This window comes from Odocoileus virginianus, chromosome 10 (assembly GCF_023699985.2).
Source record: "Odocoileus virginianus isolate 20LAN1187 ecotype Illinois chromosome 10, Ovbor_1.2, whole genome shotgun sequence".
Lineage (NCBI taxonomy): Eukaryota > Metazoa > Chordata > Mammalia > Artiodactyla > Cervidae > Odocoileus > Odocoileus virginianus.
In genome coordinates, this window is record NC_069683.1 from 38,296,880 (window position 1) to 38,313,881 (window position 17,002).

Consider the following 17,002-nt stretch of genomic DNA (forward strand, 5'->3'; position numbering starts at 1 on the left):
CTTTCTTTCTTCGTTTCCCCCATCTCTCCCTCCCTCCCTTCCAAAATTTTTTTCCTTTTCTTTCCCTTCCTCCCTCCTTCCCTTCTTTGTTTCCCTCCTTCTCTACTTTCTTCCTTTCTTTTGGCCCAAGGATTCCAAAGAGGGGCTTCAGGTCAGAGTAGGAGGTGTCAGAGACCTGCTATTAGTCAGGCTCTGACCCAGGACACCTCCACTTCGGTAACAGTGTTTGTCACACAGTCTTGTCCAACTTGCTGCGAGCTGCATGGACTGACTGTAGCCTGCAAGTCTTCTCTGTCCATAGAGTTCTCCAGGCAAGAATACGGGAGTGGGTTGCCATTTCCTTCTCCAGGGGATCTTTCCAACCCAGGGATTGAATCCGGGTCTCCTGCAATGCAGGAGGTTTCTTTACCCGTCTGAGCCACTTCAGGGAGGCCCACTTCAATAAGTCTGCTTTTATTTGCATAACATTTCTTTTGAAGAAATTTGACAACTAGGGTTGAGAGGTGACAATACAGAATAAGAACAGTAACTTAAGAAGCTCTTAAAGAACTGATCATCTTTATCTGCTACTATTCAACTGTTCTTAGCAAATCTTTAGAGGCTGCTCCATAAATTGAGGAGTCAGAAGCTGAGAATTCATTTGATGATGGAACAGTGATAGTGACTGGACAGAGTCTTAGCCCTCATCCATTCACCTTTACCACCGTTTCCCACTTACATCCCATGGTAATATGTGTAGGGACTAAGATCCATTAAAATTTTTTAATTTTGGAAGGGAATTTCTGGGAATCCTGCTCTAGAAATGGATTTTATTTACATCTGGATTTTAGAGTTTAGGGAATAATCCTGTCTTCTTTTAAAAAAGAGACTGAAAGCACAGGGTGTAAGGATGAGGAGTTAAGACCTATCAGAGGACAGAAGAGGTGGGGAGGAGGTGCTAAGACCTAACAAGAGGTCATGTGTTATTTTGGCTTCTTTGAGGACAAAGGAGAGAACAAGAGAATTCAGGGAGAGCAATTTCCAAACAAGGTATGGTGAGACCCAGAGGTCCCACATGAAAAACTGGGTGTTCTAACATTTGGGTTGAGCCCAGCAATGGGACATCTCATTTGGTGCCTGTAAGGTTAGATAGGTGGGCGGGCAGTGGCATCTAGAAGGCCCACCCATCAGGTCCTTACCAGTAGACTAGTGTTTATGGGCAGAGCTTTTGGCCCTGACACTGGAAAGACCTACGCAGGATTTTAGTTCTTCGATAATTAATTGCAGCATTGGCAGTTTATTGGTGTGGGGACCTAAAATGGAGAACAAAACAACATTCTCATGTTATAAACTGGGGCATGTGGGAAGACTGAGTCTTTGGGGTTTGAGGGCAAGGACCTCCTATTTAGAACACAGAAGTAGACAGGGGGTTGCACAGCACCAGGACTCAGGAGCTGGGTGGTAAGCATTAGGATCCTATGTGAGGGATCATTAAACTGGGAGAATGAGTCCAGTGGGGGATTATGTGTCAAGACATGAAGGAAGGCAAAATCAGGTAAAAATGAGGCTGAGGTAGAAATGGTTGAGAAAAGTCAAAGATATGTTATCACTTTAGGTCTTTTTTTTTTCCACAACAGATAATGGTCATACAATCTTAAACTCAAAGACAGGAGCTAAATAATTCTACTGGTTGCTTAAAACTGGCAAAAGAATAAATAATTTGAACTCTAAGACATGTGACCTACTAATAATCTCTGATAAAAACTGTAAAGAGAGAAGGGAGTTGCTATAAACATAGCTAGCTGATTCAAATTTTTAGTTAAGCAAGTGAAAGCGTTAGTTGCTCAGTCGTGTCCGACTCTTTGCGACCCTATGGACTGTAGCCAACCGGGTTCTCTGTTCATGGCATTCTTCCCTGCTGGCTCAGACGGTAAAGAATCTGCCTGTGATACAGGAGACCTGGGTTCCATCTCTGGGTTGGGAAGATCCCCTGGAGAAGGGAATGGCTACCCTCTCCAGTATTCTTGCTTGGAGAATCCCATGTACAGTGGAGTCTGGTGGGCTACAGTCCATGGGGTTACAAAGAGTTGACACAACTGAGTGACTAACACTTCCACTTTTAGTCAAGTAAACTGATGGTCTTTGGGGATGTCCTTACATTTTATTTTGCAATCTTCTCAGGTGCTGGAATCAGTTCAGAGAAGGAGAACTGGGAAGCACGAAGAGGACTTTGCATTTTATTTTCCAGATAATAGTCCTTGGATACAAATCCTTTAATCTTTATTTGTCAACACAGAGTTTGCTTTAGCTTGGTGGTATGAATAATTCAAAGGTTGCTCTTAGCAATTGTTGTTGTTCAGTCGCCAAGTCGTCTCCGACTCTGCGATTTCATGGACTGTGGCATGCCAGGCTTCCCTGTCCCTCACGATCTCTCAGTTTGCCCAAGTTCATGTCCATTGCATGGGTAATGCCATCCAGTCATCTTATGCTCTGACACCCTCTTCTCCGTCTGCCCTCAATCTTTCCCAGCATCAGGGACTTTTCTAATGAGCTGGCTGTTTGCATCAGATGACCAAAATACTGAAGCTTCAGCTTCAGTCCTTTCAATGAGTATTCAAAGTTGATTTCCCTTAAGGTTGACTGGCTTGATCTCCTTGCTGTCCAAGGGACTCTCAGGAGTCTTCTCCAGCAACACAGTTTGAAGGCATCAATTCTTTGGTGCTCTGCCTTCTTTACTTTATTACTCTTGGCAATACTTGGATCCTAAAAGTGCCTATATATTTTTGGCATGTAGAAATCACAGCTTTTTAAAACTGGAAGTGATTTTAAGATCATCAAAATGAAATTGCTTCATTTTACAACTGTGGACACTGAGGCCTGTAAATGTTACATGACTTGCTTAATGCTGGGGTATGAATGGCTGGGCCATGACTAGAAACAATGAAACGGATTTCTAGTTTACCACTATTTCCATTACCATGCCTATCCTACTTCAGATATAACCTAAACTTTTAAAACAACAGTAATAATGATAACAACTGTATTAACAACTTTAATCTGAATTTATTCTATCAGAGCAATTTATTATTTCCAATGAGAATTTATAATTGGCATTTCAGTGATGCTGACACTAGCTTGCCATGCCCTTCTGTACAAGCTCAAAATGTATCCATCAAACTTCCTAATTTACTCTTTGACTGGTAATGATGAGTCCTGTTTATTTTAAAATACATTTAAACACGTATTTGCTGAGTTCTGTTGAAATGAGATAATTTTAAAAAGAATTTCAACTGTCCTGGTGAAAAAAAAGACCCCATGGATTTTTATCTCTTAGGGCAAGCATTTGAGTAATCAATTTGAAAACTCTATTACATATTTTTTCCTTTATCTAAGAGGCAGACAAAAATTCTGGTCTTTTTTCATTTTGATCAAATTCTTGTGCTAATTTCACTGTGATTTCTGCTATGCATGTGAACTATGACCATATAAAAAAATGGTCTTAGCTGTGGGCAAAGATTAATTGGTGAAAAATGGGCCTGTTTGTGGGATTTACCACACAGTAAGGTTTCACATCTCCCTGGAAAAATGTGGAATTAGCTCTTTGAGAAATGCAGGCCTGTCATAAGGTGGAAGGGAGAGTTTTGGAGGAGGGAAACACAGTTCAGTCACTAAGATAGTTATGATTGGTGAGATTCCAGACTAGTCCTTTCCGTACAGCAGTTCTTCCCGCTTTCGAGTCCATGTTTCCCACATGTAGCTAGTTTCATCAGTAATTCACAGAAAGCATCTTATTTGGTTTCTTTCACGGCCAACTGATCCAAACCTGGAAATGATCTTGGAGCGAACTCCTAATCCTTCCATTACCCCCCCCCCCCCCCCAATATGTAGTTACAGTGAAAAGCCTTCAATGTGGGAAGATCTTATCGACAACAGATTTTCCATGCTTGTTGAGGCAGAAACAGATGTGGACCCACTGTTTGGCAAGGGTGCAGGGACGATGGGACGGTAGCTCCGCCCTTTGTGAAGATGGTTCTTGAGGAGGACAAACTCGGTAATGCCCACTGGGATGCTCCCAGGGAGCGCTCCACGTGCATGCTCCTCCCTAAAAAGCCACTGAAGGGCCTGCTGCATGGCCCAGGAATCCACGCTGCTGTGAGGACAGACCTAGTCACAGTGATCAAGGCTTCTTCCTCGTGACTTTGGTGGGGACTGGCACTTACCAGGTCGCAGCTCGGCTCGGACAGCCCAAGGGTCCACCCTAAACTGGGATGGGGGTAAAAGCGGGACCTGTCGCCTCCCCACCTCAACTCGGTTTCTCTACGAGGCACTCCCCTTGGGGACCATAAGCGCCCTCTTCCCCTACGCCCCCAGTGGTGACCTGTCGGAGCCTGCTTGAGGTCTGTGACTTATCCCGAAAGGAACCTGAGCGCCTGGGGGGATCCCAGGATGGCGGGCTTGTCCCCTTCCATCCGAAAAGGATCCCTCCCACCCCTCCCAACCTGGGTCGGCCTCCGGGCGGCCGCAAGCCGCGCTCTCCCCAGTCTGGGCACGCTGAGGCGGCTGGGGTCCCCAGCCCGCGATGGGGTAGGCGGCGGGCAGAAGCGGCGGCGCCCTTGGCTGCCGGACGGGCCGGGGCGCGGGCGCGCGCAGGCGGGCGGGCGGGGCGCGCACCCGGCCGGGGCAGCGGCGGGGGAGGAGCGCCCGCCCGCCGCTCGCGCGCCCAACGGACCAGGCTGGGGCCGAGAGGTAACTGTTGCAGCCCGCGGGAACCGGGCGGCGACGCCGACGCTCCAGTCCCAAGAAGTGCCCGGGGGAACAGGAGCGGGGAGTCCGGCCGCCGAAGTCCCGGAGAGGCGACCCCTCTGCCCCTCTTCTCAGCCAGCATGTCCCGGACCCCGCTGCTCCTCCGCCCGCGCGGCGGGGACCCCGGGCCGCGCCGGCGGGCGCAGCCCTGACGCGCCGCCGAGCCGGGGGGCGCTCCGAGCGCGGGGGCCAGGCGGGAGGGAGCGCGAGCGGCCGCTGCGGTCCGAGCGGGGCGTGCCGAGCCCCCGCGGCCACCGGGCGTCCCGGCCATGAGGAGGGACGAGCGAGACGCCAAAGCCATGCGGTCCCCGCCGCCGCCGGACGGGGCCGCCTCGCCCCCCGAGAGTGTGAGGAACGGCTACGTGAAGGGCTGCGTGAGCCCCCTGCGGCAGGACCCTCCGCGCGGCTTCTTCTTCCACCTCTGCCGCTTCTGCAACGTGGAGCTGCTGCTGCCGCCGCCCGCCTCCCCTCAGCAGCCGCGGCGCGGCTCCCCCTTCTCCCGGGCGCGCCTCTCGCTGGGCGCCCTGGCCGCCTTTGTCCTCGCTCTGCTGCTCGGCTCCGGGCCCGAGGGCTGGGCTGCCGGGGCCGCCCGGTTGCGGACCCTGCTGAGCGTCTGCTCGCACAGCCTCAGCCCCCTCTTCAGCATCGCCTGTGCCTTCTTCTTCCTCACCTGCTTCCTGACCCGGACCAAGCGGGGCGCCGGGCCGGGCCGGAGCGGCGGCGGCTCCTGGTGGCTGCTGGCACTCCCCGCCTGCTGTTACCTGGGGGACTTCTTGGTGGGGCAGTGGGAATCCTGGTCTCGGGCGGACGGAGACGCCGGGGCCCCGGGCCCGCACACACCCCCGGCGGTGGCGGGCCGGTGGTTCTTGGTGCTGAGCTGCGTGGGCTTGCTGACGCTCGCGCAGCCGGGGAGGCTCCGGCACAGCATCGTGGTGCTGTTCTTCTCCAGCTTCGTCTGGTGGGTGTCCTTCACCAGCCTCGGGGCGCTGTCTCCGGCCCTCCGGCCCCTGCTGTCCTGCCTGGTGGGGGGCGTCGGCTGCCTGCTGGCCCTGGGGCTGGATCACTTCTTTCAAATCAGGGAAGCTCCCCAGCAACCTCAGTTGTCCAGTACCGCGGAAGAAAAAGTGCCTGTGATCAGACCCCGGAGGAGGTCCAGCTGCGTGTCATTCGGAGAAACTTCAGGCAGTTACTATGGCAGTTGCAAAATGTTCAGGAGACCTTCGTTGCCTTGCATCTCGAGAGAACAGGTATGTTTCCAGAAAGGCAAGGTTTGCTAAGGAAGGAGGGCGGTTTTATCGCTTCAGTTCCCGAATTGAATTAGTGCGTTTGAAAGCTTGTTTACTTCCAGGGTTAAAAAAAAAAGTTTTATTCTGGAAATAATTCCTAAAATACAGGAAGCTTAGAAAAACAAAAACAAAAAAAAACAAAAACAAAAACGCAGAAGTATCATTTATCTTTGAATAGAAATGAAATAGACTAAGCATGTTACACTTTTTAAAGAGTTTGTTTATGCAGTAGATGCATTCTCGGAAGAATGAAGTGAATTATTTGAAGAATCAAATAATGACACTTTTGGTGTCGTTTATTTGTTGCTGTAATAATGGTGCTGTTTCCCCCAAAGATGACATACAGCCATTAGAATGAGTGAATATATAGATGTGGGAATTTTAATCAGTGTGATTTCATTATTCTTGCTAATTGAGAGGACAAATCTGAGGTCTTATAATTAAGAGAAAAGTGATGAGTTTTGGAACAGAGACTTGTTAACTTAGATGAAAAGACCGTTGGGGATAATTTTAAGAGGTTTCTTCCCCCTCCCCCCACCCCAAATTTCAGCAGTAATAAGCTAATATAATCTTCTACAGACTAACTCGTGGTCCTGTGTGTTTGTTGCATAATTAGGAGAATGTTGTAACAATTTAACCTTTAATCTTAGTAATGTTTGGAAATATACCAAAAACATTTACAATTTATTTTCCTGTAGGTTTACTTTTTTTTTTTAAAGGAATTGAAATCATCATTAGGGAAAGAGTTTCTTTTTATAGCCTAGGGAAATCTTATCTGTTCTACTTTAGAAAGAAACTCACTAACTATAGCTACTATTCTCTGAGCATTTTACTAAGTGCAAAATACTTGTGTAGTTTTTAACCTTCACAAGGACACTGTATAGTAGATGACATTAACCTCAAGTTAGAGATGAGCAAACTGAGGCTTATAGAGATTACCCAACTTCACACATTATCATCAACAGTGGAAGTGCTGGGATTTGAACCTAGATTTTTCAGTTTTCAATGCTTTCTTCTAAGCAGCTAAGAGGATAAATGTAGAGGTTTGCTTAAATTGGCAAGAAGGAGTTTATACCCTTGGTTTTCAGACTTTTTGATTAGTGATACATTTTACACTGGGGACGCAATATATCTGAAACAAGTTTCTTATTGTTACCAATTCTGATTTTTTTTTTGCTCTTTGCTCTTCAATATAATCTATAAGCTACTATACTATCTGTAGTGCTCAAAGAGACAAACACCTTGCTTCCTGAAAAGTGTTTTCAGAGGCCGCTTTTGTGGTCTGTATTTGGTCAAATGCTTGAAAAAAATTGTTCAAAAAATATCATGCCTCTTGTTTTCTCAGTTTACTGCCAATGATAATAGTAGACAATGCCCAGGAAAACACGTATCAGGAGAAAAATTGTCAGAAGATTCACTGTAGAGAAAAGTCATATCAACTATTTTCATAGATAGGAATAACATTGGACATTTGACTTTTTGTGAATAGATCGCATTTTTTAACACCAGGAAAGTGTTTTAGCATAGTTTCATTACACTGGTAGACAGTTTTCCTGAGCGTAGTAGTATTACAGTTTAACATAATTGTAATGTGTTGGAGTAGTGAATTATGGCTGTTATCTTATTAATTGAAAATTCCTGGTCTGGTGCTCTTTCCATCACAGCAACCTTTTTTCAACAGTTAACTAGGTGCAGCATTGTTATGCAAGCTTTATCGTAGCTTTAATTGTTATTTGTATTAGAGGAAAAGACAATTTGTGCTTTTTAAAAAGGGCATATTTTATTAGTACTGAAAACTCTTCACATTCCACTATGAATAGGAACATTTTTTTGGGGGGGGGTCTTAAGTATGTGCTAATAGTTCAGGGGTTTATATATGGTTAGCTAATAATGTTCAGTGTCAAACTATAATATTCTTTTGGCAATACTAGAAACTACTAGATGTTTTTAACTTGGCAGACATTGTAATAACAAAAATTTTTACTTATGCTTTTTTCCTGAAGTTCAGCAGTGGATCTGTGGTTTTTTTTGCATGTACGTTATATGAAAGAAATTAAGTGGAAACCTATACTTTTATAGAAGTAAAAGGTTAAGATTTTTTTTTTTTTATTTTAAAAGTGCTAAGCATTGTATGTAATCATTGTAAAGTCACTCTCTTGTTTCAGAAAATGAAGGGAGACAAACAGTTTTGGGTGGAAGCTGATGTTGGGGAAAGTGCCCTGGATTCATAGAGATTCAAGGGTAAAGTCTTGGGTCTATGGTCATATTGGAAAAGTTGGTGAGCCTTTCTAAGTCTCAGTATCCGGTCAAATCAGGGGCTCCAGTAGATGAATTCTATACCACCTTTCAATTCTAGAATTCATTTCTTTTAGTTAGTTTACATTTTTTGTAAGCTACAAACGAAAGTATAAATAAAACTTCACAAGTTAATAGATCTCGATGTTTTACTTAAATGTTTAATGTTGATGTTGCTAAGCCTATATTTTCCAAGATGTGATAACTGAAAAATATGAATAAATAGTCTGTGTTTTTTAATAGAAAAAACTTTTAACCCGTATATGTGGATATTCATTTTTGGATTGATAAATTTATTACACTTTCATTTCCTTATGAATTTAAACATTTTTATGAACATCTTTGAAAAGCAATTGAAAACTCATATCAATAAAAATGTTTTTAATCATGTGAAAGTAGATGTTAAGTAATTCTTAACATTTAGATTGTTACGTCGGATACTGTATTGAAGCATAATGGCATACGTTTGTAAAACGATTTTCACAGTTAGGTTTAATGTTTAGTTACTGCTGACTATGTTCCTCCTTGGATTAATGGAAAGAAGCACTAAGTTTGTAGTGTATTTGCCAAGACTCAGCTGAAACTAATAAGAAGTTAAAAAAAATTTTTGTTTCAGTTGTCTACATGAGATACTTTGGCCAGAATTTTAACAAACTACATTTCTGTGTCATTTTAATTATACTTTCTACAGTGGAGATTTCAGCTGTAAACCAGATCATTTTATGTGTGATGGACTAGGTAAATACGAGGTTAGTCTGTTTGTGAGATATTTTTCTATATCTAAAATGCGGAGTGCTTTCTAAATGGTTAGGTAAATATTTAAAAATTCTGTGGCCTTAAAGCACATAAATATTATTTAAAGTGTTAATTTTATTTGAAAAAGGATATGAAGGTTTTAAAAAGATTTTAGTTTGTGATTATTTATTCCCCTAAGGAATTTGCAAGGCATAACCTTCTATGAATTTTTAAAAGAATACTGTGAAATTTGGCCAATTCTAATTTTGTGTTAATATTTTACAGTTAAACATCAGCCTACATAATGTTTTTTATGCTTTATTTTGTAAATATTATATGTACCTTGCCATCAGAGTTATCTTTCAAAAACAGATTTTTATCAAATCACTTGCTCTGTTTCAGAAATCTCTTACGGCTTGTCATTGTACACAGAATAAAGTTCATGCCCTTGATCCTTACTTGCACAGCCCATACGAATCTGTTTTTAGCCTTGTGTTTTGTTTTTTTTAAAAGCCCTTAAAACTTATGGAACACCCTTTCCCCCCATCCATCCATGGCTCTAGCTGTTTGAGGACTGCTTATTGTTCCTGATGTATATGTAGAATTTTTCTTTGGCTTTTACCATTCACACTGATTGAAATCTCCTTTAAGAAATGTATTAAAATGTGTCAAGATTAAGAAGCCTTTCGATACCAAAGGGGTGCTCAAATTAGCGTATAAATTGAGAACAAAAGTGCGTCATAGCAGACTTGGCCATGTTTAAAAATAAAAGTTGACAAGTCATGTGGAGCAGTGATGTGATGATGTGTGAGAGAATATTTTCATTATACCACATGAAATAGTAACATCTCCATGGTTTGTTTTCCCACACAGAGTGGAAGGTAAACAGGGCCAGCCATAAGTAAGACTTTGGCTTTAGTCAAGTTTAGTGACGTTTCTTTTTTCCTTGTCCTCTGATTTTTTTAATCCTTCTCAGTGGCAGGCCCTTTTCTGATTCTCTTTCCTTGTTCTCTTTCAGTTACCAAGTCAGCCTGTTTCCTAAGTGAATTCTCCTGCCTTCTTAAACCTTTCCCAAAGCGGAAAGAATCTATACATGCTGGAAAAGTTTGTCTAGACATTAGCATGTTTATATAGATACAGAAGAGAGAAGAGATTTATGGAAAGGAAAAAAACTCAGCTCTGGAGAAAGAATATTGTCTCTAGGTTATGACATGAGATATTATTGGGATTCAGGAGTAGAAGCTTCGTCTTGCCTCCAAGTTCCCCTAGTGCTTGCCGTAAAGAGCATATGCACCTGTGGTTATAGTTTTCCAAGGGTGTACTTAATTTGCCAGCCGTCTTCAATCACCTGATAAACAATGTCCCTGGTTAAAAGAGGTTGAGGGTAGTGGTGGGAGAGAAAGGGCAGTGAGAGACAGGAGGTACTCTTGAAATCACATAGTTCATGATGACCTTGTAGGTAAACTTGGTACCTGATATTGTTATTTCAGGGTGACTTACCAGGATGCAGCTGGACTCAAACTCAGGTGCCTTCAGAGGCCAGCCACAGAGCCTGTTTACGTTGTATGTTAAGGAAGGAGAGGAGGTGAGGAAGAATGGGAGTGAATGGACTGTTGCCTGTTTTACCTAAGGGCTTTCAGTTTGAACAAAACAAACTGAACAACTGTGTTAGCCAAGCAAAACTTTAGTAGTGCTGGGTTCTGTCTGTGGGCAATTCCTGACAGTTTATTACATTGTTCACCATATTATTTACAAGCTGATTCATGTTTATTTAAGAGATTGTTGGAAGTCTGTTCTTGGAATTTGGGGAAGAGGAGTATTTCCCACTTCCTCTTTTACAGCCTAGAACTTTTTCTCCAGTATTGATTTACCTGGAAGGTATCTTATCTTTATAGATTTTCCCTCCTCTATCAGATAGGGTACATTATTTGGTTGCTTCCTTACATTTTGTACAACTTGCTTTCAGCATATTTTAAAGTTAGTTAGCATTTATATTTGTTAATGAGAAATGCCATACATACATAAAAGACTGTATATATATATATATATTTTAATATGGTTTAAGGAAGAAAATAAGACAGGAAAGAAAAATATCAGTATTTACCACTCATTTCCTTTGTGTTAACCTCTTTTGCATCCCCTTCTCTCTGTCCCAGAGACAATACATCTATCTTGATCTTTTTTTTTTTTTTTTGCTGTTCATTCCTTTGCTTGGCTTTGTAACTCCCCTGAACGTAGTATTCCCAGTGGCTCAGTGGTAAATGATCTGCCCGCAGTGCAGGAGACAAAGGAGATGTGGGTTTGAGCCCTGGGTCGGGAGGATCCCTTGGAGAAGGGAATGGCTACCCACTCCAGTATTCTTGCCTGGAAAATCCCTTCAGCAGAGGAGACTGGCAGGCTATACTCCATAGGGTTGGATAGAGTTGGACATGACTGAGCAATGACATATTACTAAATAATAGAAATAATATGTTGTCAGTATTATCTGCTTTTGAACCTTAATAAACAGAATCATGCTATATGAATTTTTCTGTAACTTTTTTGCTTGACTTTTGAGCTTCATTCATGTTGATGTGGATAGATGTAGTTCATTTTTCAATGCTGTATAGTATTTCATCTTATGACCATAATAAAATTTATCCATTTCACTGTTCATGGACCTGTGGGTGGTTTTCAGTTGTTTGCTATTATCTACAATGCTGCTGTGAAATTTTTTGTAAATGTCTCCTAGGTGCATGCATGCATCTAGAATTGCTAAGTTGTAAAGCTTTCCTGGTGGCTCAGTGGTAAAGAATGTGCCTGCCAGTGCAGGAGATTTAAGTTTGATCCCTGCTTTGGGAAGATCCCCTGGAGAAGGAAATGGCAACCCACTCCAGTATTCTTGCCCGGAAATCCCATGGACAGAGGAGCCTGGCAGGCTACCATCCATGGGGTCTCAAAGAGTCAGACACGACTTAGTGACTAAACAACAATGAGGTATGTTCATATTCAACTTTACTATGTATGGTAGGCTGAATGATGGCAAACTAAAGGTGTCCGTATAATAATCCCTGGAATTTGTGGGTATGTTACCTTATGTAGCAAGGAAACTTTGTAGATAGGATTAAGTTAAGGACCTTGAGGTGGGGAGATTATCCAGAATTATGTTTTTAGACCCAGTGTAATCACAGCATCCTTAAAAAATGAAAGAGGAAAACAGAAGAAATCAGAGAAGGAGAAGTGACAATGGAAGTAGGATTGCGGTAATACAATGTGAGAAAGACTCAGTCTACCTTTAACTTTGACAAAGGGAGAAGGCCAGGAGCCAGAGAAAGCAGGCCGTCTCTCGAAGGTAGAAGAGACAGGGAAGTGGATTTTTCCCTTAAGTCCTCAAAAATGACAGCCTTTCCAACATGTTGATTTTAACTTAGTGAGACCTGTGTCAGACTTCTGACCCACAGAACTGTAAGATGATAACTGTGTATTGTTTTATGTGACTGAGTTTGTGGTAATTTGTTACCGGAATATATTCGTTTGCATTAACGACTGTAACAGTTTGCATGGGTTGCTATGCCAAAGCACCGCAAACCCAGTGGCTTAAATAACAGAAACTTATTGTCTCACAGTTCTGGAGACTAGCAATCCAAGGTCAGACTGTCCCAGTGTTGGCTCCTTCTGAGGACTCTGAGGGAGGATCTGTGCCACGCCTGTCTCCCACCTTCTGGTGGTTTTACTGGCACTGTTTGGCATCTTCCAGCCTTTCGATTTGTCACCCCATCTCTGCTGTCATCTTCACATGGAACCCTCCCCACGTCTCTTCTTACAGTCTTCCCTCTGTGCCCTGTCTTTGTGCCTCAGTTTACCATTTTTGTAGGGACCCCAGTCAATTGGACATCACCTCATTTTAATCTGATCACATCTGTAAAGACCTTGTTTCCAGATGAAGTCGCATTCTAAGGTATTGAGAGCTAGGATTTCAGTATATCCTTTTTTGAGTGACAGGGTTCAACCCATGCACATAGCCATAGAAAACTAAGACCCTCTGGGAAGTTGAATTGTTTTGCAGAATGGTCACACAATTTATACTTCGCTAGTAGAGAATGAGAATGCTCTTGAGTCAGTGATTCCTATTTACTGACTTTAATCTTTGTTCGTCTAGTAGAGTGTGAAGTGTATTACTTTGTAATTTTAATTTGCATTTTTCTAGTTACTAATAAGGCTGAATTTTTTTTATGTTAATGGATTGCATTTATTCAGGGATTATGTGTTCATGTCTCGCTGTTTTAAAAATTCAGAGTTTTGTTTTTTCTTAATTCATGAGTTCTTTATATATTTTGGACATAATCCTTTATTGGTTATTTCGGTTGCAAATATCTTCTTCCAGTTTTCATGATGTCTTTGAAACTGAGGTTCTTGTTTTTAACATTATCAAATCTACTAGTCTTGCCCTCTAATGGTGTGAGACCCTCCGTGTCTTCCCTCCTGTAAGTCATAAAATAGACTCTTGTGTTGTTTATTCAGAGTTTTAAAGTTTTGCCTTTCAAATAGTTTTCATCCACCTAGAATTGATTTACATGTGTAATGTGATATAGAGGTCTTAGCTCATTTTTTACCCATATACCCACTTATGTCAACATAATTCATTGAAAAGTTTATTTTCCATTTATCAGCAGTGTTGCCTCTGTCCTATATCAAATTTCACTGTGTGTATGAGTCTGTATCTGACTTCTCTGTTCTGCTTCATTGATTAATTTATGTACCCTGTGTTAGTACCATGCTGTCTTAATTACAATAGCTTTATAGTGTGACAGTATACTGTAAGTCCCCTCATCTTATTATTATTATTTTTTTTTATCCCATCTTTTTCTTCCTCAAGAGTCTGCCATTTATATTTGGACCTTTGCTTTTCAGTATAAATTTTAGAATAAGTTTCTCAGGTTCTAAAAAAATTCATATTGGGATTTTGATTGCCATTGAATTAAATCTTTTGAACAATTTAGAGGAGAATTTGACTTTGAAAATTTTAAGTTGTATTTTTCTAGAAATTTTAGTATAACTTTTCAAATTTATTTTCTTTTGATAATATCTTTTTATTATGTTTAATTTGTTCAATATCTGCTTTTTTTGTCTTCTTTTTCATTCCTAGCATCATTTATATCTTTTTTCTTTGTTTCTGAATCAACCCTACTAGAAATTTTTCTAATCTTTTTAAAAAACCAACTCTTGGGACTGATACTTGTTTTATTTGTATCAGCTCTTTTATTGTTTCTCTTTTTGAGTTTATTTTCTTGTTCCATTTTTTCCCCCTTGGCTGCACTACAAGGCTTGTGGACCTTAGTTCCCTTACCAGGGATTGAACGCACAAAGACAGAAATATAGATCAATGGAACAGAATAGAAACCCCAGAGATAAATCCACGAACCTATGGTCACCTTATCTTCGACAAAGGAGGCAAGGATATACAATGGAAAAAAGATAACCTCTTTAACAAGTGGTGCTGGGAAAACTGGTCAACCACCTGTCAAAGAATGAAACTAGAACACTTTCTAACACCATACACAAAAATAAACTCAAAATGGATTAAAGATCTAAATGTAAGACCAGAAACTATAAAACTCCTAGAGGAGAACATAGGCAAAACACTCTCCGACATAAATCACAGCAGGATCCTCTATGACCCACATCCCAGAATTTCAGAAATAAAAGCAAAAATAAACAAATGGGACCTAATGAAACTTAAAAGCTTTTGCACAACAAAGGAAACTATAAGCAAGGTGAAAAGACAGCCCTCAGATTGGGAGAAAATAATAGCAAACGAAGAATTTTCTAATTTTCATTTTGATTTCCCTTTTTGACTAACAATTGTTTAGAAAAAAATCCTAATCATGTGCAAGTTTTCTAGTTGTTGTTGATTTCTGATTTAAGTGTCATGTGGGCAAAGAATGTGGCCTAACATATGATCAGTTTTCATAAATGTTCTGTATGCTTGAACAAATACATTTTTCAATTGTTAGGTACAATGTTTATTAGCTATCTGGTTGATAAAGTTGTAAAATGTCCTTGTCATACCTTCTGTGTTGTTATTGACTTTTTTATCTTCTTTACCTGTCACAAACTGGATAGAGTATTAAAAATCTCAATTTCTTGGTGGATCTTTCAAACCACCCCCCCCCATAGTTTGTGGGTAAATGTGTAGAGAATAGAACTTTACAAATTTGGTGAAATTACTTATTGGAGGGACAACAAAAAGGATGCATGAAAGAGAGCACATGTCACATATTTAGAGTCAGTGCAGGTGAGTAATATGCTAAGTGCCACTTTCAGTATATAACAAGCCCTTAAGAACTCCCAATTGAAACAATTAAGCTACAAGTTTAAGCATTTTAGAATATATCTTTTGAAAGAAATCATTGAGTAAGAAAAATCTTAGATCCCTAAAAAGAAGTGGAGTAGTGTGGGGGAAATTTTTTTTCCTTTCTTCCCTTGTAGGTTCTTTGGCTGAGCTAGTAATTCAATTGATAAAAGACAAATTAACAGGAAAAAAACAAATTTAATTTTGTGTGTATGGAACCCTCATAAAAAATGAGACTCAGAGAAGTGACCAAAGCAAAAACATATAATTAGGATCACAGTACTCATTTAGTGTTTTGTCTAAAGTAATGCTGCATATGTAGACTTAGAAACCTTAAGTGAAAAATGTTAAGTGGTCTTAGGTAAATAGAAATAAATTCAAATTCTCTAAGTAAAATAGAAGTAAATTCAGATTCTCTTAAGACATCAAATAATTCCCCCAGATAAAGTTCCCAGGAAATTGAGCAGTACATAGTAAAAAGTGAAAAAAACTTGCAAAGAAACAAGGCACTATGAATTAGAACCTGCAGAAAAAGGTATGCAACAAAAGAAACTCACAAAGGCTTCAGAGCTTGGAGCTGTTATATATAAGATATAAAAACCATGTTTAATATGCTTAGAGAAATGAAATAGAAGCTTGGGGAAATGTTTGGGGAACAGAGGATTGAAGAATAATCATATAGATTTGAAAACAGAACTTTTAAAGATGAAGAAATAACCACAGATTTAAAACCTGATGCACATGTTAAATAGCAGTTGAACGACAGAACCTGTGAACCAGAATATAGATCCAAAGAAATTGCCCATAATGTTTTGCAGATAAAAAAAATAGATGGAAGTTAATAAAGAGGGATCAAAAAAGTTAGAAAATAAAAATGTTTAGCATGAATTTAACTGAAGTTCCAAAAGGAGATAATAAAAGGGAGAACAGGCAATATCTGAGGAGATGGTGGCTGTAAAATAGAACTTTACAGAACTGATGAAAATACCAGCTGATATCCAGAAAGCCTACTGAATCCCAAGCAGAACAAAGAAAAAGAAATCCACCCTTGATGCTTTCATTGCAGAATTCAGAACACACACAGAAGAGAAGTTCTAAAAGAGAGCAGAGAGAAAAGAGAAATTGCTTACCAAAAAAAATGAACAGCAATTACACCAAAAAATGACTTATTAATAGCAGAATGGAAGCCAGAAAACAGTTGACTGTTATTTGTCATGTGCTGAGGGAAAATAGCTGTCAAACTAGTAAATGCCCAGTAAAATCTTCTAGAAAGAAATAAAAACTGAGTTTTTGTTGTTGTTTTTTTAAACCAGCAAAAGTACACATACTTCAGACAGGAAGAACTGAAATCAAGAAGGAATTCTAGTGATAAATATATAGGTAAAATTAAGTAGCCTTGATGTTCTGAAACATTACTCACAGTGCCAAATTTGTGAGGGGAGAACAAGCCAGAACTGAAACTAGAAAAAAATAGTGTTTAACTTGGGAGGAAAAATGAGAATAGTGAGATGACTTGAGAGCCTTCTCTCTATAGTGAGAATACTGGAGTGGAGACACAGAATTATGACTATTT

General features: G+C 40.7%; 1 protein-coding gene across 4 annotated transcripts in view; it reads left to right on the top strand.

Moving 5' to 3' along the window:
* Nucleotides 1-4,998: 4,998 nt before the first annotated feature.
* PDE3B (phosphodiesterase 3B) overlaps nucleotides 4,999-17,002 on the top strand; it is a 185,302-nt gene continuing 173,298 nt past the window's right edge. For 2 of the 4 annotated variants that reach the window (XM_070473408.1, XM_070473409.1), the window contains exon 1: nucleotides 4,999-6,029. In XM_070473408.1, the coding sequence (XP_070329509.1) occupies nucleotides 5,052-6,029 (978 nt within the window). In that variant the 5' untranslated portion in view covers nucleotides 4,999-5,051. The remainder of the gene's footprint in view (nucleotides 6,030-17,002) is intronic. The other 2 variants (XM_070473407.1, XM_070473406.1) reach the window with 2 other exon arrangements.